Source organism: Stegostoma tigrinum, chromosome 17, assembly GCF_030684315.1.
Source record: "Stegostoma tigrinum isolate sSteTig4 chromosome 17, sSteTig4.hap1, whole genome shotgun sequence".
NCBI lineage: Eukaryota > Metazoa > Chordata > Chondrichthyes > Orectolobiformes > Stegostomatidae > Stegostoma > Stegostoma tigrinum.
This window is the reverse complement of record NC_081370.1, coordinates 1,248,152-1,267,262: the sequence shown is the minus strand read 5'-3', so window position 1 is coordinate 1,267,262 and position 19,111 is coordinate 1,248,152. Positions and strand designations below refer to the sequence as shown.

At 42.3% G+C, this 19,111-nt stretch overlaps 1 protein-coding gene and 1 long non-coding RNA gene across 5 annotated transcripts in view; one reads left to right on the top strand and one right to left on the bottom strand.

Annotated features, from left to right (window-relative positions):
• The window catches only part of LOC125459184 (uncharacterized), a 28,288-nt gene extending 14,868 nt beyond the window's left edge, over positions 1–13,420 (top strand). The window contains exons 2-4 of one of the 2 annotated variants that reach the window (XR_007248980.2): positions 7,522–7,560; positions 7,672–7,852; positions 12,970–13,420. This is a non-coding gene — a long non-coding RNA (uncharacterized LOC125459184). Of the gene's footprint in view, positions 1–7,521; positions 7,853–12,969 lie in introns of both variants that reach the window. The other variant, XR_009446824.1, reaches the window with a different exon arrangement.
• The window catches only part of dgkza (diacylglycerol kinase, zeta a), a 616,491-nt gene that overhangs the window by 27,173 nt on the left and 570,207 nt on the right, over positions 1–19,111 (bottom strand). For all 3 annotated transcript variants that reach the window (XM_059651884.1, XM_059651885.1, XM_059651883.1), the window contains 3 exons: positions 12,142–12,185; positions 4,059–4,179; positions 2,440–2,476 (listed from right to left, as the gene is read on the bottom strand). In XM_059651884.1, coding sequence (XP_059507867.1) covers positions 2,440–2,476; positions 4,059–4,179; positions 12,142–12,185 — 202 coding nt within the window. The remainder of the gene's footprint in view (positions 1–2,439; positions 2,477–4,058; positions 4,180–12,141; positions 12,186–19,111) is intronic.

Here is a 19,111-nt window from a genome sequence, read left to right as displayed (position 1 = left end):
ACAAGCAAAGTACCTATTTCAACTCTTCCGCCATTTCCTTGTTCCCCATAATAAATTCACCCATTTCTGACTTCAAGGGCCCAATTTTAGTCTTAACCATTTTTTTTCTTTTACATACCTAAAAAAGCTTTTACTATCCTCCTTTATATTTTTGGCCAGTTTTCCTTCATAGCTCATTTTTTCCTCTGTGAATTGCCTTTTTAGTTATCCGCTGTTGCTCTTTAAACGCTTCCCAGTCCTCCGGCTTCCTGCTCATCTTTGCTATGTTATACTTCTTCTCTTTTATCTTTATAGAGTCCTTAACTTCCCTCGTCAGCCACAGCCGCCACTGCCTCCCCTTAGGATCTCTCTTCTTCTTTGGAATGAACTGATCCTGCACCTTCTGCATTATATCCAGAAATACCTGCCGTTGTTGTTCCACTGCCATGCCTACTAGGGTGTTGTACCACTGAACTTTGGCCAGCTCCTCCCTCATAGCTCCATAGTTCCCTTTATTCAACTGCAATACTGACATTTCTGATTCTTCCTTCTCCCTCTCAAACTGCAGATTAAAACTTATCATATTATGGTCACTACCTCCTAATGGCTCCTTTACTTTGAGGTCCCTGATCAAATCCGGTTCGTTGCACAACACCAGATCCAGAATTGCCTCCTCGCTGGTAGGCTCCAGTACAAGCTGTTCTAAGAATCCATCTCGGAGGCACTCCACAAACTCCCATTCTTGGGGTCCAGTACCATCCTGATTCTCCCAGTCTACCCGCATGTTGAAATCTCCCATAACAACTGTAGTGATACCTTTGCAACAGGCCAATTTCAACTCTTGATTCAACTTGCACCCTACACCCAGACTACTATTTGGGGGCCTGTATATAACTCCCATTAGGGTCTTTCTACCCTCAGAATTCCTCAGCTCTATCCATACTGACTCTACATCTCCTGATTCTATGTCCCCCCTCGCAAGGGACTGAATATCATTCCTCACCAACAGGGCCAACCCACCCCCTCTGCCCATCAGCCCATCCTGACCTTCCTACACTTAAGTTTTGACACAACACACAACTATCGTGTCAAATGCATTCTCGGAATACCGCACAAGATTGTCATTCACATTATAATATGTATACCTCTATTTCCTCTTGCAGGAGAAGGTCACACACAGCAAGCACAGAACAGAAACCCATGGTTGGATGGAGCCATCATGAGAGGGTACACAGTCACAATGTTGGTGACTGGCAGTCTAACTTACTGTCCTTGTCTCTTCTCAATTCTATCTCACCCTACATAGTCTGCAAGAAAAAAATTTCTCGCTGCTATCCTTTCACACTGCTTGTCAAAATATTTCCTAATTAACCGTTGAGAGATGTTATGGCATATATCTGGAGCAGGTGGAACTTGAACCCAGGCCTCCTGACTCAAAGGTAGGGATACTATTGCTGTGTGACATAAGCACTCCATATTCAAGATTAACTGTGGTCCCCTTCATTCGCTTCAGTTGCTGGAAGGTTTTCCCTGAAATACTTGAGGAAGAGGGAGCCAGTCTTCCTGAAGACGCAGCATCACTTGCTCCGACTCTGAAAAGCCACTTCTTCAGAGACTGATCGTCACTATGGGTAGTTTATAAGGTAGGCCAGAGGGGGCTTCATAAGGAAAAAAGAACTTGATAAAATGTCTCATGGTGATGTGGAGTATAATAAAACCGAATGTGACCACTGAGCTTTAAAAGGAAATATTGGGATAGTGAGCCCTGGTCTCACAGATATGTTTGAAGGACTGAAAGAACAAAACAGAATGGTTTAGGAAGGAACCCAAGTTGTTACGACTAGGGGGTCTAAAACATGGTCCCCAACAGTGCAGTGAAGGAAATTGGTGATACTTACATAAATATGTGTGGAAGTTACTGCAGAGGGGCAAAATAATAATGGAGATAAGGATCAGAAATAAACCTCACAATCCAACAACTAATACGTACGGCTTGGGAGAATACTTTAATGCTACTACAGGATTCTCATTGCCATGGTATACAGAGGGAGTTTATGAGGTGGTCAGTCAGTGCTGGGCCAGCCCGGTTACATAAAAGAACTTAAGCTGAACACAGGGTCTTTATTTAAATATTGTACCAAACATTTTTAATGTGATTTGAATGTTCAGGCTCTGTCCAGTGTAACTCCAATAAAGGAATTAGTCAACTGCCAGACTTTTGGTCATGCCCTTTGATGGCGTAGCTGTGAACAAACTGCAGACTCCAAATGACTCGGGTATGTGTTGTTTGGGGGTGATGACAGAAACGCCAAGTCCTACCACTTATTGTGGAATGTCCATTACAATCTCATTTTGAGTGGTTAAACTCAAGTATTTAATTACAAATAGTGCAGAGCAACTGATGTCAACAATAGAGTTAAGAACTCTTCTGTTTAGAGAAAACAAAGTGTTAAAACTTACTTCTCCTTCTCTGTTAGGTCCAGTATCTCTGGAGAGGCTGGGGAGAGAGACCAAAGGAAGAGAGAAAAAGTAAAACATTACTCAATGCACCCACAAAGGTTGCTCAATAGAAAGTTCAATCCCAATCCTGCTTCCATCAGGTAACTGAGGATTCACATCACCCACGCCCAGCGTACTGAGTTCAAAATCCTCCTTTTAATGGCACCTCACAGGTCAAAACGATGGCTCAGTCGTTAGCACTGCTTCCTCACAGCGCTAGGGACCCAGGTTTGATTCCCCTCGGGCGACTGTCTGTGGGGAGTTTGCACGTTCTCCCCTTGTCTGCATGGGTTTCTTCCGGGTTCTCCGGTTTCCTCCCACCGTCCAAAGATGTGTAGGTTAGGGTGGATTGGCCATGCTAAATTGTCCATAGTGTTGAGGGATGTGCAGGCTAGCTGGGTTAGCCATAGGAAATTCAGGGTAACAGGGATAGTGGCGAGTGGGAGGATGATTGCTCTGATCAGTTAAATTACCCGAAGATTATTGCAACACTAGATGACCAAGATGATTCGAAGAGAGAGAGATAAACCAACTGGGGCTAATCAACAGCATTATTTACATCAAGAAAAATGCAGAAAGCTGCAGCACAAAGGGACGTGGAATTACTTGTGCAGGAAATGCAGAAAGCTAGCACACAGAGTGCAGCAGGTAATCAGGAAGGCTAATGGAATGTTGGCCCCTATTTCAAGGGTGTTGGAGAATAAGAGTAAGGAAGCCTTGCTGCAACTCTAGAAGGTTCTAGTGACCACATCCGGAGTACTGCGAGCTGTTATGGTCCCATTCTTTAAGGAAAGATATTATTTCATTGGAGGCATTTCAGAGAAGGTTCACTCAGATGATCCTGGTGTGGAGGGATTGTTTTAAGAGAAAAGGGTAAACAGGTTGGCAGTCTACTCACTGGTGTTGAGAAGAAAGCAATGTGATCTTATTGAAACATATAGGATTCTGAAAGGGCTTGACAGGGTAAAAGCCGAGAGGATGCTTCCCCTCATGGAAGAGTCTAGGACCAGAGGGCATAAACTCAGAATTTAAGAGGGAGGTGTGGAGGAACTTCTTCTCTGAGAGGAATGAGTATCTTTGGAACTCCTTGCCACATGGGTAGGTTTTTTGTGTATATTTAAGGGTGAGACAGGCATATTTTTAATCAGTCGGGGAATCAAGGGTTACAGAGAAAGGGCAGGAAACCAGACATGAGGAATGTCGGATCAGCTACAATCCTTTTGAACGATGGGCCAGGATTGACGGCCAAACAGCCAACTCCTGTTCCTACTTCTTATAATCTTATGAGAGAAGCTGAATTAGAATGACCCAGAATTACTATTGCTCATTTTCACTTGTTTCCCATGAGGCATGGTATTAAACCCACGGTGAAGCAACCAGTGCCAAATGAACCACTCATCATGTTTCCACTAAGTGGTTAAACATAGAATGAAACATGCTTCATATAAGCCAATGATGATTTCCTCCAATAACTTTGAAACAAAATTAACTGATGTGGTAAGGACATGGCATTTGCAATGGGGAGCAGTCGGGTTGGCAGGGTTTCGAAGAGGGTACTTTGCAGTTGACTAGCCTCTTACCATTGTCAAGAATATACTTCACAATCTCTTTGCTTCCCATGGTGACAGCGTGATACAATAAGGTGCGGCCCTCAGAATCACGAAACATTAGGTTGGCCCCGGATTTATGTAATTCCCGTAACTGTAAAATTAATGTACACACAGTGTAGATTATATATTCTGTACAATGCAAAGGAGCTCAGTTCACTGTAACTGGATGAACCTTTCTACATTAACTGTGAATGGGATGGGAGATTAGTGGCAGTTTACACGATCCATCTGCAGATGCTTCATGAGGCAATACTGTTTTTCCTCTAGTCGTCCTATACTTGAGTTCTGTCCCATGCATTTTCCCTAATGATGTATTTCAAGGTTTCTCTCTTAGACTAGGCTAAACTTGGCCTTTGCTCCTTTCTGTTCCACTTGTCACTTCAATACTTAATGTGATACTCTATAGTCCAGCATTCCCAAAAGCACCACTAAGTTATTGGCAGTGCTCCTGATCCTCAGACTGACTCATGGACTGCTACTTTTACTGTCGTTTTAGCTGTTCTGCTCAGTGCCTTCGCCAGACTTGCTGACGCTAAGCAGCTTGTGAAGGCATTTGAGGAAGCAGATGACATGATCAGCTGCTCCCAGAACTGTGTCACCACAATGGATCACACAGTCTGAAATCTTCCATCCATTAGTTGTAAGGGTTGGAACATCAAGGGCTGTCCAAGTAAGATGACTGCCACTGAGTACTTGGGCCTTCCTTTCAAACTGAAAACTACTCCAGTGCTCCTTTGAGGTTTGTATTGTTGACCTTATTCTAGCCATAGTCAATAAAACTGTTGCCAACGTTCCTCCCTCAACCAATACTCTCCCAAGTCCAAGTGAGCTGCTTAATTCAGCTCACTGCTGTTCAAGGAATCATCTTCCATGCAAAATTGACACTGCAGCTCCTTTTCTTTCAATGTCTTTTTCTGAAAATTATGTTTTTGAGTGACACGATAAAGCACTTCCAAAATGGAAGCATAATTTCCTTTATAAAATGGAGGTCACCCATTAAGAACTTGACCAAAATAGGAAATAATTCTCCGTTACTGAAAAGACTTCACTTATGAGGATAGCTTCGCATTAAAGCTGTATTTCAAATTGACGATATATAGGAAACAATACAAGGATGGTCCTTTTAATGGAGCCAGATGATCTAAGTTGGGATCTAAATGAATACTTTATGTCGGTGTTCACTAGTGAGAGGGATGACATCAGTAAAGAAATCAGGAAGAAGGGCTGTGAGATACTTAAATAACTTTTAATTGCTTTCTGACCAGAGGCGAAATGCCAATGGGTCTAGACATTGTTATTCAAGAAGGGAACAAGGAAGTCAATTCGGAGGGACAAAATTCATCTGCACTTGGAGAGGAAGTAACTAATCAAGGACAGCCAGCCTCTTTTTTAAGGGGAAGTCATATCTGCTCAACTTGTTTTTTATTTTTTGAAGAGGTAACCAGGATGTAGATGAGGGCAATACATTCGACATAGTCTACTTGGACTTCAGCAAGACTTTTGGTAAAGTCTGACATTGGAGACTGATAGCAAAGTGAAGTGGCCAGAACGACGAGGGAAATTTGGCTTATTGGCTCCAGAATTGGCTGAGTATGTAAGAAGGAAACAGTGATATTTCAGGCATGTTTTTGTGACTGGAAGCCTGTGTCCAGTGAGATCCACAGGGATCAGTGTTGGGGCCCTTCCTCTTGCTGGTATATATTAACGATTCAGATCGACTGTTGGGGGTTTGATCAATAAGTTCATGGGTGTTACAAAAACTGGTGGGTGGTAAATATTGGGGAGGACAGCCTTCCCTGTTGAAGAGAGATGGTGTAATTTAGGCCTCTACTCTCTGAAGCTTAAAAGAATGAGAGGATATCCAATTGAGTGATGTGATATGTTGAAGAAAATATAAATTTATAAACCATGAGGAGGATAAAGGTGAGTAAAAGAAAAAAATGCATTTATATAGTGACTTCTGTGACTTTAGAATATCCCGAAGTACTACACAGTCATGGGTCTAGTCCTGGAGTCTAGTTAATATGGTAACATAGGAATGGAATTGCCCACTAACAATGTTCAACTTATCGCTTCATAGAACCCCATTTTTTCTCCTCATAAATTTGTCAGTGTCTTAAATGATTCCAGATATTTTAGTTAAATGAGCTTTCCAAAAGGTGTTCAGACATCATATGTTACTTGGTCACTGAGTCATACAGCACAGAAACAAACTGTTTGGTCCAACCAGTCTGTGCCAACCATAATCCCAAACTAAACTAGTCACACCTGCCTGTGCTTGGCTCATATCCCTCCAAACACGTGTTATTGTGCACTTATCCAAATGTCTTTTAAACGTCGTAATGGTACCTGCATCCACCACTTCCTTTGGAAGATCATTCCACATATGAATCATTTGCTGCCCCTCATGTTTTTTTTATATCTTTCTCTTCTCAACTTAGAAGTCTGCCCCCTCGTCTTCAAATCCCCAATCCTCAGGAACAGATGGGCCATTCACCTTATCTAAACCCTTCCTGATTTCATAAATCTCTATAAGGTCTTCCTCTCAACCTCCTACACTCCAGTAAAAAAAGTCCCAGCCGATCTTCATAACTCAAACCCTCCATTTCCAGCAGCATCCTGATAAATCTTTCCTGAGCACTCTCTAGCTTAAACAATATCCTTCCTACAACAGGGTGACTGAACTGCACACAGTACCCAGAAGAGGCCTCACCAACATCCTGTACATTCTCAACATTGACATCACAACTCCTGTACTCAAAGATCTAACCAATGAAGGCAAGCATGCTAAATGCCTTCTTAATCAACCTGTCAACATGTGATGCAAATTTCAAAGAATTGCGTAAATGAACCTCTAGGTCTCTTTCCTTTATAACACTAACCAAGGCCCTACTTTTAATTGTATGAGTACTGCCCTTGTTTGTTTTATCAAAATGCAATACCTCTCATTTATCTAAATTAAACTCAAACTGCCACTCCTCAGCCTACTAACCCAAATGATCAAGATCTCTTGTAATTTTAGATTTAATTTCAGTCCTGATTGTGCCTTTTGTCAGTTTACCTGAAGGCTTTATTATGTTAGTCTGCAGCATTCACAAGTGTGAAAGGCAATTAGAGTGTGATTGTGGCAAAAAGAAATACATTTTGATACATGAAACAGTTGAATGAATTAGGGTGAAGAGAGGTTCATGTGGATGACAAACATTGGCGCAAATCATCTGTACTGTTAATTTGATGTAAAATAAAACTCTAGCATCAGTTTCTTCAAAAGAAAACAGTAATAAAGAAAAAGAAAACTTCTACAACTGTCCCTACTTACAAGGGGAATGTTTAAAGGGGCTTGCAAGTAACAATGATAATGTGTTCATTAGTCTTTGTGATATGCAAATACAAATGCCATTTTCTCGGGTTAAACTATCTTTCACTATTACAGGAATGCTGCAGCTTTCTTCTTGTGACCATGGACAGCAAGGTCTGTGTTCTGTGTTGTTACTTTTTTGCCTCAGGACTCATGTCAAGCTGGAATCGTTCATAACAGCACCGTACCTAGTCTGCTAACAAATTACTGACTCTTTTCCCTTAGACTTTCTTATGGGAAGTAATGACTCCAATTGTATAACATAAACACCCACACAGAGGAAGTATTCCCAAATATTATGGACGTGTTATAACACAAATGAGAGAGTTGGCCTTGACATCTGAAAGTGGTCCAGGCGAGTCAGAGGAACATTCGAGACGCTGTTGTACCTTGCCAAAATCAATTGGTAAGTTAATTTATTCTCAGGAGTTGAACAGATGTTTCCACATAAAACCACAAAAAAAATGTAGTTTGTGAAGAACAGCAGAAATCTGGAACTCCATCTGAGCATTTTAAATTGGTCTCTAACAGCCCACAGTTCTAGCTCTTGCTCTGTAACCTCCTGCAGCCTTACAAATCTCCAAGACACCTTGGTTCCTCTAATGTTGGCTTCTTGAGTACTTCCAACTTCCACTGCCTATGAAAGATGCCTTGATTGATTACAGCCTTAAGAATTCTGACCCAAAATACTCCAACCCTTATAATAAAATGTGAGGCTGGATGAACACAGCAGGCCAAGCAGCATCTCAGGAGCACAAAAGCTGACGTTTCGGGCCTAGACCCTTCATCAGTGAGGGGGATGGGGGGAGGGAACTGGAATAAATAGGGAGAGAGGGGGAGGCGGACCGAAGATGGAGAGTAAAGAAGATAGGTGGAGAAGGTGTGGGTGGGGAGGTAGGGAGGGGATAGGTCAGTCCAAGGAAGACGGACAGGTCAAGGAGGTGGGATGAGGTTAGTAGGTAGCTGGGGGTGCGGCTTGGGGTGGGAGGAAGGGATGGGTGAGAGGAAGAACCGGTTAGGGAGGCAGAGACAGGTTGGACTGGTTTTGGGATGCAGTGGGTGGGGGGGGAAGAGCTGGGCTGGTTGTGTGGTGCAGTGGGGGGAGGGGATGAACTGGGCTGGTTTAGGGATGCAGTGGGGGAAGGGGAGATTTTGAAACTGGTGAAGTCCACATTGATACCATATGGCTGCAGGGTTCCCAGGCGGAATATGAGTTGCTGTTCCTGCAACCTTCGGGTGGCATCATTGTGGCAGTGCAGGAGGCCCATGATGGACATGTCATCAAGAGAATGGGAGGGGGAGTGGAAATGGTTTGCGACTGGGAGGTGCAGTTGTTTGTTGCGAACTGAGCGGAGGTGTTCTGCAAAGCGGTCCCCAAGCCTCCGCTTGGTTTCCCCAATGTAGAGAAAGCTGCACCGGGTACAGTGGATGCAGTATACCAAATTGGCAGATGTGCAGGTGAACCTCTGCTTAATGTGGAATGTCATCACAGCAACTCATATTCCGCCTGGGAACCCTGCAGCCATATGGTATCAATGTGGACTTCACCAGTTTCAAAATCTCCCCTTCCCCTACTGCATCCCTAAACCAGCCCAGTTCGTCCCCTCCCCCCACTGCACCACACAACCAGCCCAGCTCTTCCCCCCCACCCACTGCATCCCAAAACCAGTCCAACCTGTCTCTGCCTCCCTAACCGGTTCTTCCTCTCACCCATCCCTTCCTCCCACCCCAAGCCGCACCCCCAGCTACCTACTAACCTCATCCCACCTCCTTGACCTGTCCGTCTTCCCTGGACTGACCTATCCCCTCCCTACCTCCCCACCCACACCTTCTCCACCTATCTTCTTTACTCTCCATCTTCGGTCCGCCTCCCCCTCTCTTCCTATTTATTCCAGTTCCCTCCCCCCATCCCCCTCTCTGATGAAGGGTCTAGGCCCGAAACGTCAGCTTTTGTGCTCCTGAGATGCTGCTTGGCCTGCTGTGTTCATCCAGCCTCACATTTTATTATCTTGGAATCTCCAGCATCTGCAGTTCCCATTATCTCTGATACTCCAACCCTTCTCTGTTTTCCCCCCCCTTAAGATGCCCCTTAAAATCTCAAGTAAACCTGTCGTAATGTCTCTTGACACAAAAAAACAGGAATTACTGGAAAAGCTCAGGAGTTCTGGCAGCATCTGTGGACAGAAATCAGAGTTAACGTTTCAGGTCCGGTGACCCTTCCTCAGAATGTTTCTTTATGTCTCTTTATTTGGCTCAAGGTCAAGTTTTGTCAGGCCAAATGCTGGTGAAGTTACACGGGCTGGATTCATTGGTTGAAAAAAATTACTTAAAGGTTGAATCTTTCTCAAATCGTGAGCGGTTGAGGAGTACACATGTCCAAAGGGACCTTGGTGTCCTTGTTGATGATTATGAGAAGTTAGCAGGCAGGTACAGGAGCAATTGGGAAGCAAATTTAATGCTGGCCATCATTGTGAGAGGATTTCAGTAGAAGTTGTCTTGCTACAGTTTTATAGAGCCTTGGTGAGACCAGAGCTAGAGAACTGTGTTTAAACAAAAAGGGGATTATATCTGCAAGAGTGGAATGTACTTGCCATAAAGGGAGTACAATGGAGATTCACCAGATTAATCCCTGGAATGGCATCTGTGAAAGTATGAAGAGATTGGACCTCTATTCCCTACCTTTTTGAAGAATCAGGATGATCTTGATGTAACAGGATGGAAGTTGATGTTTTCCCAGACTTCAAAGTCTAGGACCAGGGGACATTATCTCAAAGTAAGTGATTGGCCATTGAAGAATGAGATTAGGAAGGATTTTTTCACTTGGTAGGTGGTGAATCTTTGGAATTCTATACCCCAGAGAGATATGCTAGTTCAATCGTTGAGAACATTCAAGATAGAAATCACTATATTCCTGGAGAATAATGACATCATAGAATATAGAGATAGTGAAGGAAAATGACATTGAGTTCAGTGATCACCTACAATCAAATGGAATAGTGGATCAAACACAACAGACTGAATGGCTTACTCCTAGGTAATGATCTACTCTCTGTTGATTCTATTCCCTGTTGTGCTTGTCTAATTTCCCCTTAAGCGCATCCACACTGTTTGCTTGAAGCACTCTCTGTTGCAGTCCACATTAGTACTATTCTTTGGCTGAAGCTTTCTGTTCTGAATTCCCTAACTGAATTCTTGTCATTATTTTATATTGACAGCCTCTAATTATGCTCTTCCTTACAAGAAGAAACATTCCCTCCTGTATCCAATTCAACAAAATCTTCCATAATTTCAAAGCTCTCCACACCCGCGCCCACCAGAACTGTACACAGTACTAGAAGCACAATCTAACCAAGTTTCAATACAGACTGAGCACAACTTCCCAATATTGCAACTCTCTTACTCTCAAAATAAAGCCTAGTACGTGGTTTGGAAACTTGTTTTTTGAAAATAGCATTGCTAATTAACGTTGCAACTTTTAATGACTGGCATATTTTTGTCTGTGTTCCTCTACTTCACCTGGACTTGTCTCTTCCCTCTGCTGCCTGTAGCTACTCTTGCCAATAGATCTGGTGTCATGATGCATCACATTCTTGCAGCATCCAAACACAGCCAGTAGTTCATCCATAATTCTTCTGACATCCCTCATCCAACTACACTCAGGGTGAGATAACATGGTGTGAAGTTAGATGAACACTGCAGGCGAAGCAGCAGAGGAGCAGGAAAGCTTGATGTTTCAGGTCGGGACCCTTCTTCCAGCATCAGCAGTTCCTACTATCTCTACACTTAGGATGACACCTCTTCCTGTATCTTCCACACTCTGCCCTCTAGAAGAGATTCTTGCAGCTTCAGCTCTGATCAAATGACCAAAATAGTGACACTTCTGTTTCTAGATGTCAAATTTTTAAAGAGCTTTGTTTTTGGTTTTGCAATTTCAAGCACCTCTTCATTTGTCTTACATTCTGAATATGCAATTTCGAGTACACATCTTAGCATCCATATTTCAAATGCCCCTATTCTTCTTGAAAGGATCTTTACATATCGTCCAGGTGTCTGAAACATGATTTTGTACTATCCAAAAATATACTTTCCACCAAAATATACTACGTCACATTTATCCGTATTGAACTCCAATTATTTGCCCTTGCTACAGCTTTATTAATGTCTTGCTGTAATTTGTGGCAGTCTTCTTCAACATTGACAATAAAGCTTTCTTGTCCCTACTTGTGATATCATTAGTAAATTTGTGATTTTGATTCCAAATCCCCAATCATTAATGTGAATTGTGGACATCAGTGATCCCAGCACTGATCCTTGTGGAACACCACTTCCCACCATCTGTCACTCTGAATAACTACCCTTGACTCCCATTCTCTGCTTTCTGCCTTGAAGCCAGTTAGCAATCCATCCGGTCACTTGACCTCTGACATCACATTTTATTACCTTGTTAATCAGTCTGTTATTTGGTCCCCAACTGTATGCTGTTTTGACCAGTCATACCATTAAGACTGTTAAGCAACAGGGATAATGCAGTTATAAGACCATAAGACCACAAGACATAGGAGTGGATGTAAGGCCATTCGGCCCATCTAGTCCACACCGCCATTTAATCATGGCTGATGGGCATTTCAAATAAGACCATAAAACATAGGAGTGGTTATACTACACATCAGGGTTTTGCCTGCAGATGAGACTTACCCGCTGCACGTCATTGTTCTTTACTGCGTGAAGAATGCTCTCGTCTACAGAGGAAGAAACACATCATTGTAAGAAGGGAGCTACTGAGGTACAAAAGCAAGGGAAAATAAAACTAGTGCATCAAGCAGCTTGCCCTTCAAAACAAACAGGGCCAAGTGAAATTCTACTGATCCCCATCAAAAAAATCATAGGAGGTGCCTCTAGAATTTTGTGGGAAAATCAGTAGAACCAGTCTGAAATTTCATGGCCCTTTTCTTTTTAAAATCAGTCGTTCAGAAATCCAGATACTTTACTGAGAAGGCATCCTTACAGACCAAGTGAATGTCATTAGAATACCGAAGTACTTCCGGTTATTGTACTTTGAATGATTTGTAAAATGTGATGCTATAACATTCCTTTCAATATACAAAGACTAGGAGCAGAATTTTCAGTCAGTAGCATTCACGTCTCTGTGACAAAAGGCTCTTGGTTCAAGTCCCACTCAAAGAAATGAGTGCAAAAATCAAAGTTGGCACCCCGGCAGAACACTGGATGTGTGTTGCACTGGAGGTGCTGTCTTTCGGCTGAGACATTATAAACTGAGGCCCCAGCTGCCCTGCTCTGGTGCAAGTTAAAAAAAAAACTTCAGGATACTATTTAAAAAAAACAGGACATTTATCCAGTGTCCAAGGCATTGTTTATCCAAGAATCAACATTAAAAAGAGATTAGTTGGTCATTATCATGTTGCTGTAGCTGCTGTGTTTTCTACATATTTCATTTGCTGTAAAGTTTATTGAGCTATCAAGATGAAATGAAAACCATAAGTCTTACAATTTTTTTTCCCACAGAGCTACCATCACCACATCAAAAATGAATCCCTACAATGGGAAAGTCAAACTCAAAGAAAGGAAGACTTACTATATACAGTACAATAAAATCTTTGTTTCACACTGTTCTGTAGCACTGTAAAGCGTTGAAATTCCATTGTATGGTACTGTTAATGTATTGGATAATGCGTTCTTATGAAGTTATTATTTTAATAACCCTTAACCTGATTAAAACAGCTTCCTTAAAATAACTTGCTAATCTTAAATAGATTCAAAAACTTTGTTAAAAAGGTGCCGAAGGCATTTTAATTTTGATGCGCTAAAATTCAGTGTATGTACAGATTTCAACTGAGTAGAGTTTGAATGAAAAAGTAACAGAACTGGGGATGCTAGAAATCTGAAACAAAAACAGAAATTGCTGGAAGTGCTCAGCAGGTCAGGTGGCATCTACGAAGAGAAATCAGAGTTAACGTTTCAGGTCCAGGGTTCTGAAGAAGGGTCACTGGACCTGAAACGTTAACTCTGATTTCTCTCCACAGAATCGGAATTTTATCATCATTATCTAACCTGGAACACTTGTGCGCACTTTGAACACAGGAGCCTAGCTTGTCTGGCAGAATTACAAAATCAGTGGCATTAAATAATGTTCATTGAAAAATCCTATGTGCATTCTATGCAATTGTAATATGCTTCCACCTAAATGTTTTGTTACATTACAGGTTAAAATGTTTTCCTGTTGTTGGGGAGGTGATGGCTAAGTGGTATTGTTGTTAACCTGTTAATCCAAAGATCCAGGTAATGTTCTGGGGATGCAGGTTTGAATCCTGTCACGTCAGATGGTGAAATTTGAACTTGATTAAAAAAAGAAGCTGACATCTAATGGTGACCATTGTCACCTAAACTCATACAGGGTGGCACACGGCACGGTGGCTCAATGGTTAGCATTGCTGCCTCACAGCGCCAGGGACCCAGGTTCAATTCCACCCTCGGGCAACTGTGTGTGGAGTTTGCACATTCTCCCCGTGTCTATGCAACTTTCCTCTGGTTTCCTCCCACAGTCCAAAGGTGTGCAGGCTAGGTGGATTGGCCGTGCTAAATTACACCGTAGTGTCCAAGGAGGTGTAGATTAGGGGGGTGGGTCGGGGTAGGATGCTTTGAGGGTTAGTGTGGACTAAATCAAAGTTGCTGGAAAAGCTCAGCAGGTCTGGCAGCATCCGAGGAGGAGAAAACAGAGTTAATGTTTCAGGTCCGGTGACCCCGCCTCAGAACTCAAGTTAGTGTAGACTTGTTGGGCCAAAGAGCCTGTATTCACACTGCAAGGATTCTGTGATATGCTATTGTCATGCTCTCGACACAAGCTATTGCTGTGCTACAGGTTGAAATATTCTCCGAGACATAAGTATTGCCATATTTTTGATAATACATGAAATAAGATGATAAGAAATAGAAATCAATTCATCAAGGACCCTTAGATAATGCCTTCCAAACCCATGACCACTTCTATCTAGAGAGACAGGGGAAACAGATACATGGGGGCACCACCAGCTGCAAGTTTCCCTCCAAGCTACTCACCAACCTGACTCAGAAATACAGCACCATTGCTTTACTGTCACTGGTCAATATCCTGTAATTCCCACTCTAAGGGCATTGTGGGTCAGTCTACAGCATGGGGGCTGCAATGGTTTAAAAAGACAGCTCACCACCACCTTCTCAAGGGCAACCTGTGATGGGCAACAAATGTTGGCCTAGCCAGTGTTGCCCACATCACACAAGTAGACCATTCAGCCCCTCAAGCCTGTGTCACCATTCTACAAGATCATGGCTGATCGGACCCAGGCCTCAGCTCCTCTTTTATGACAACCAGTATAACCCTAAACTCGCAGATATTTCAAAAATCTAATACTTTTAGTGGTTTAGCCTCCATAAATCTTGAGGGTATAGAAATCCAGACAAATCACTAACCACTAAAAGAAATTCCTTCACATCGCAGTCACAAATGAATGTCTCCTTATTCTGTAATTATGTTCAAAAGTTCAACACTCCCCCACATCTCAACATCTGCCCTGTCAAGGTCGCGACCCCCCCCCCCCCCCCCCCAACTTGTTTGGTTCAATAAGATCACTCTTCATTCTTCTAAACTCCTTTAGCCTTCAACTCAATCATCCTAGGAATGAGTCTCTTTGGAACAGCCACCAATGCCAGTACATTCATTCTTCAATGTTGGGGGGAGCGGGGCAAGACTGCACCCAGTACTCCGGGTGCAGCTTCACTAAAATCCTCTACAACTGTAACAAGATTTTATTGCTTTTAAACCCTCAAACCCTGAGCAAATTCGATTTGCCTTCTTCGTCGCTTGCTGTACCTGCAAGCTAATATTTTCTGCTTCACCCTGTAGCTGCATTATAGGCAGTAATGCACTCCTAAATATGAACCATTGTGAAATTACAAGCTGTGCTATGGCTGTACCACCATGTCCCATTGGCACACTATTAAGGTGTCGCAAGCTGTAGGTTTAAACTTGGATTGTCAGCGAAGTGCAGATGCATACTGTGTGAGCCTAGCTTTACAACAATCTCACCATGTTTGAGAGCTGGAGCTCCATGATGCCATGTAGTGTCCATAGGCCCAATTCACAGCTGGGCCTTGTGCAAGTTGTGACATCCCTGAATACCTGGTTTTTAATCATGCAGGCAACTCATTCATCAGGCTTGAGAAAAGGTCCAAACAAGATGTGCTCTTGTAGCTTACAGCTCAAGCTCGCGAGCAATTTGTTGTTCATCAAGCAGTCATTTCGATACAACATGCTACACCTGTGAAACTAACCCAGCCAAATCCACATAATTTAGAAAAATCACTTCAAAACAGGCCATGAGCCAAAACAAACAAACACAGCAATATGACTGTTTTCCTTATCTTGAATCCTTTAGGCTGCTTATTAAAACTTAGCAAAAATTCTCTATTTGGCGAATTTGCAGATTGGGTTTTATTTCAGAAGCAAGTAGAAAAGAAAACTGACTGATTATAACTATTAACTATTTGCCTTCTGGTAAAGCGACTCATCTAGTCATTACTCCATCACTGCAGTTTGTGAAGCTTTGCTACATGTAAACTGGCTTCAGACCTTTTGTTTCCCTCTGTTGAAACAGTGGATAGAAGGGGCTCTTGTGTGGTACAGTGGTAGTGTCCCTAGGTCTGAGACAGGAGGCCCGTGTTCACATCCACCTGATGCAGAAGTGTGTAATAACTTCTCTGAATAAATTGATAAGAAAATATCTACAACAGCAAGTGCATTTCAAAAGTACTTTCTGGCGATAAAGGGAGGCTCCGATGTGTGCGAAAGGTGACTGAATTTCCACCCTATGGTATTGACATCATTTGAAAAGGAAGTAGGGGGTTAGTGGTTGTTGAAAAAGTTACGTTACCCTATGCATCAGATTTCTCACTTTTCATCATTCTAACACATTCCATTGGGCGATGCAGTCATGTAAGAATATTACATTCTGTCTTTGTGTTGGCCTAAGGGGTATTTGGAATCTCAGTGGTGCAGAATTTGAAAACAAAATAACAATATCCTCAATGATTATCATTACTGCATTATACTTAAAAGGAAAGCATGAATTTCACTGACACCACAGTATTTAAGCTGACACAAGTTAACAGGTATAAGTTAGCAACTAAGATTTTTCTTAAACAACTGAGACACATTGATACACACATAGCCATCTCCATAAACACCAGTCCATAGAAAATGTGAAGTCATGGCTAAGCAGTTACTTTTCTAGCTCAATGCAGTCGTTGTATTTCAACTAATTCATATTAGTTTTGTGATATAAATCTTTATGAAATATAACTGTTCAGTATTAAATTATCCAGTTGACAAACTGTTCATAATGATAGCATCTTCTATTCCTCCACTCGATTTCCCGACCACAGCTACCAACTTCAAGAAAAACATATCTGCAAATTCAGCACATTTCATGGCAGCAAACAAACTAGGTAGAGACACAGAGTAGCGGATGGAGGGAATTCCAGGGCTCTGGGCCTAAGCAACTGAAGGTTTGGTGACCAATGGTGGGGTAATTACCAGCTGAAGGTGCTCCACGAGCTAAAATTAGATGACAGCAGATATCGAGGAGGTTTTTGAGGGCTGGAGAAAAGCACAGGAATAGGGTGGAGCAAAGTCAGAAAGCATATTTGAAATCGAGGATGGGCCTTTTTCACATAAAAGGCATTGCTTGGCCAGGAGCTGACACAGGTCAGCAGGCACATGAGCGAAAAGCGAACAGGACTTGGAGCGCATTAAGATTTAGGCAGCAAAGTTTGGATTGTCTCAAAGTCCATGGAGGGCGAAAATGTGAGAGACAGGCCAGAAGTATACTGGAATAACCATGTCTAGAGATACCAAAGGATGAGGGTTTCAGCAACAGGTGAGCAGAGAAAGGGGAAAATTTGTGTGGGTGAAAGTAGACAGTCTGAGTGAGAGCACACATTGGTACAGCTATTATACATTTGGGTGCAGGAGTAGAAGGGTCCAGCATTAGCATGTCGGGTCCGTTCTCCAGGTCAGTTTCAGCAAAGCACACACAACACTGAATCTTCAGCAGCTGAACCCACGAGAGGGCTTTCCGCCTCAAACATCTTTCATCTCTCATTCAAACGAGGTGAATTGATTCCCATGGGAAAACGCAAGGGTGGCTGACCCTCTGAGCTGCTGGCACAGGCAACCCTTCAAGCAGAGGCCAGCTTGATCACAGAAGCTTGAATGTGACTACATACACCTGGTTGTTACAGGGTGAGAACAAGAAGTGCAATGTTATGACTGAGTGACTAATGAAATCTCACAGACCAGCACTGGATTAGATTGAACACAGGCTTCAATTGTGAATCACATGTACTGCCTTTTTCCTTTTCAGTCAAGGGAACACATCTATGGAGCTGAGAGTTGAAACAGTCAGCAGCTGCAATAAGAGCAGACCAGAATACTTTTCTTTGGACAAAACGTCAAAATTGTTAATGAACTTGTAGATACACAATATTTCATCATTTCGGATCTACTGTTTAAAAACATTCCTTACAGGCGTAGAACGGACACAGATACTGCAATCAAATAGAATAAAACAGCTTTATACCTGCTGCAATATTTCTAATTTTGGTCTTGTGTTTCAAATCTTGGAGATAAGCAAATGAATAAACATTACTGATGACAATGGTATGAATCTGCAGTTACTTGTGAGTTATAAGAGAGGCTGTTAATATTAGCGTCAGCGTTGCTAACAGGAAACAGATTAAGTTATCAAAAAGATGCATTCTAGGGTACAATTGGCTCAGAGTTGTCAAATGTCAGACATTTTCCATTTCTGCTTCACTACCAAGGCTATGACATTAACCAAACCTCTGGAGTATCTTCTACCTTTGTCACGTATACAGCTGTCAATCCCCTGTGCAACAATGTCTGGGATAAAGAACCTTTTAAATGATAGTGTTAGACCCTGTTTATCACTGTATTTTGTAAAATGATGCATTAGCTATGAAGTTATACAACCGATTTAAACAGGGAGATCCAATTTTCATTCATAATTTGCGCCTGAATGGATTTGATTGAGAGGTGAGTTTGAACAATTCTGTAAATGAGAACAATGAAACAGCAGTAATTTCCAATTTTTAGAACTAACCCTTTGCTTTCAATCTATTCACTAACCCTTTGTTTTCAATCTATTCTAACTTCAGTAGGGGGGAAAATGCTTGAATCTATCGTTAAGGAAGAAATAGCAAGACATCTGGATATAAACTGTCCCATTGGAAACACCCAGCATGTGTTCATGAAGGGTAGGTCATGTTTAACTAATTCAGTGGAATTCTTTGAGGACACTACTTGCGAGGTGGACAATACGGAACCTGTGGATGTGGTGTATCTGGATTTCCAGAAGGCATTTGACAAGGTGCCACACCAAAGGCTGCTACATAAGATAAACTTGCATGGTATTACAGGTAATGTATTGGCATGGATAGAGGATTGGTTGACCAATAGAAAGCAAACAGTCAGGGTAAATGGGTGCTTTTCAGGTTGGCGGTCAGTGGCTAGTGGTGTGCCTCAGGGATCAGTGCTGGGGCCTCAATTGTTTACAATTTACACAGATGATTTAGAGTTGGGTACAAAGTGTGG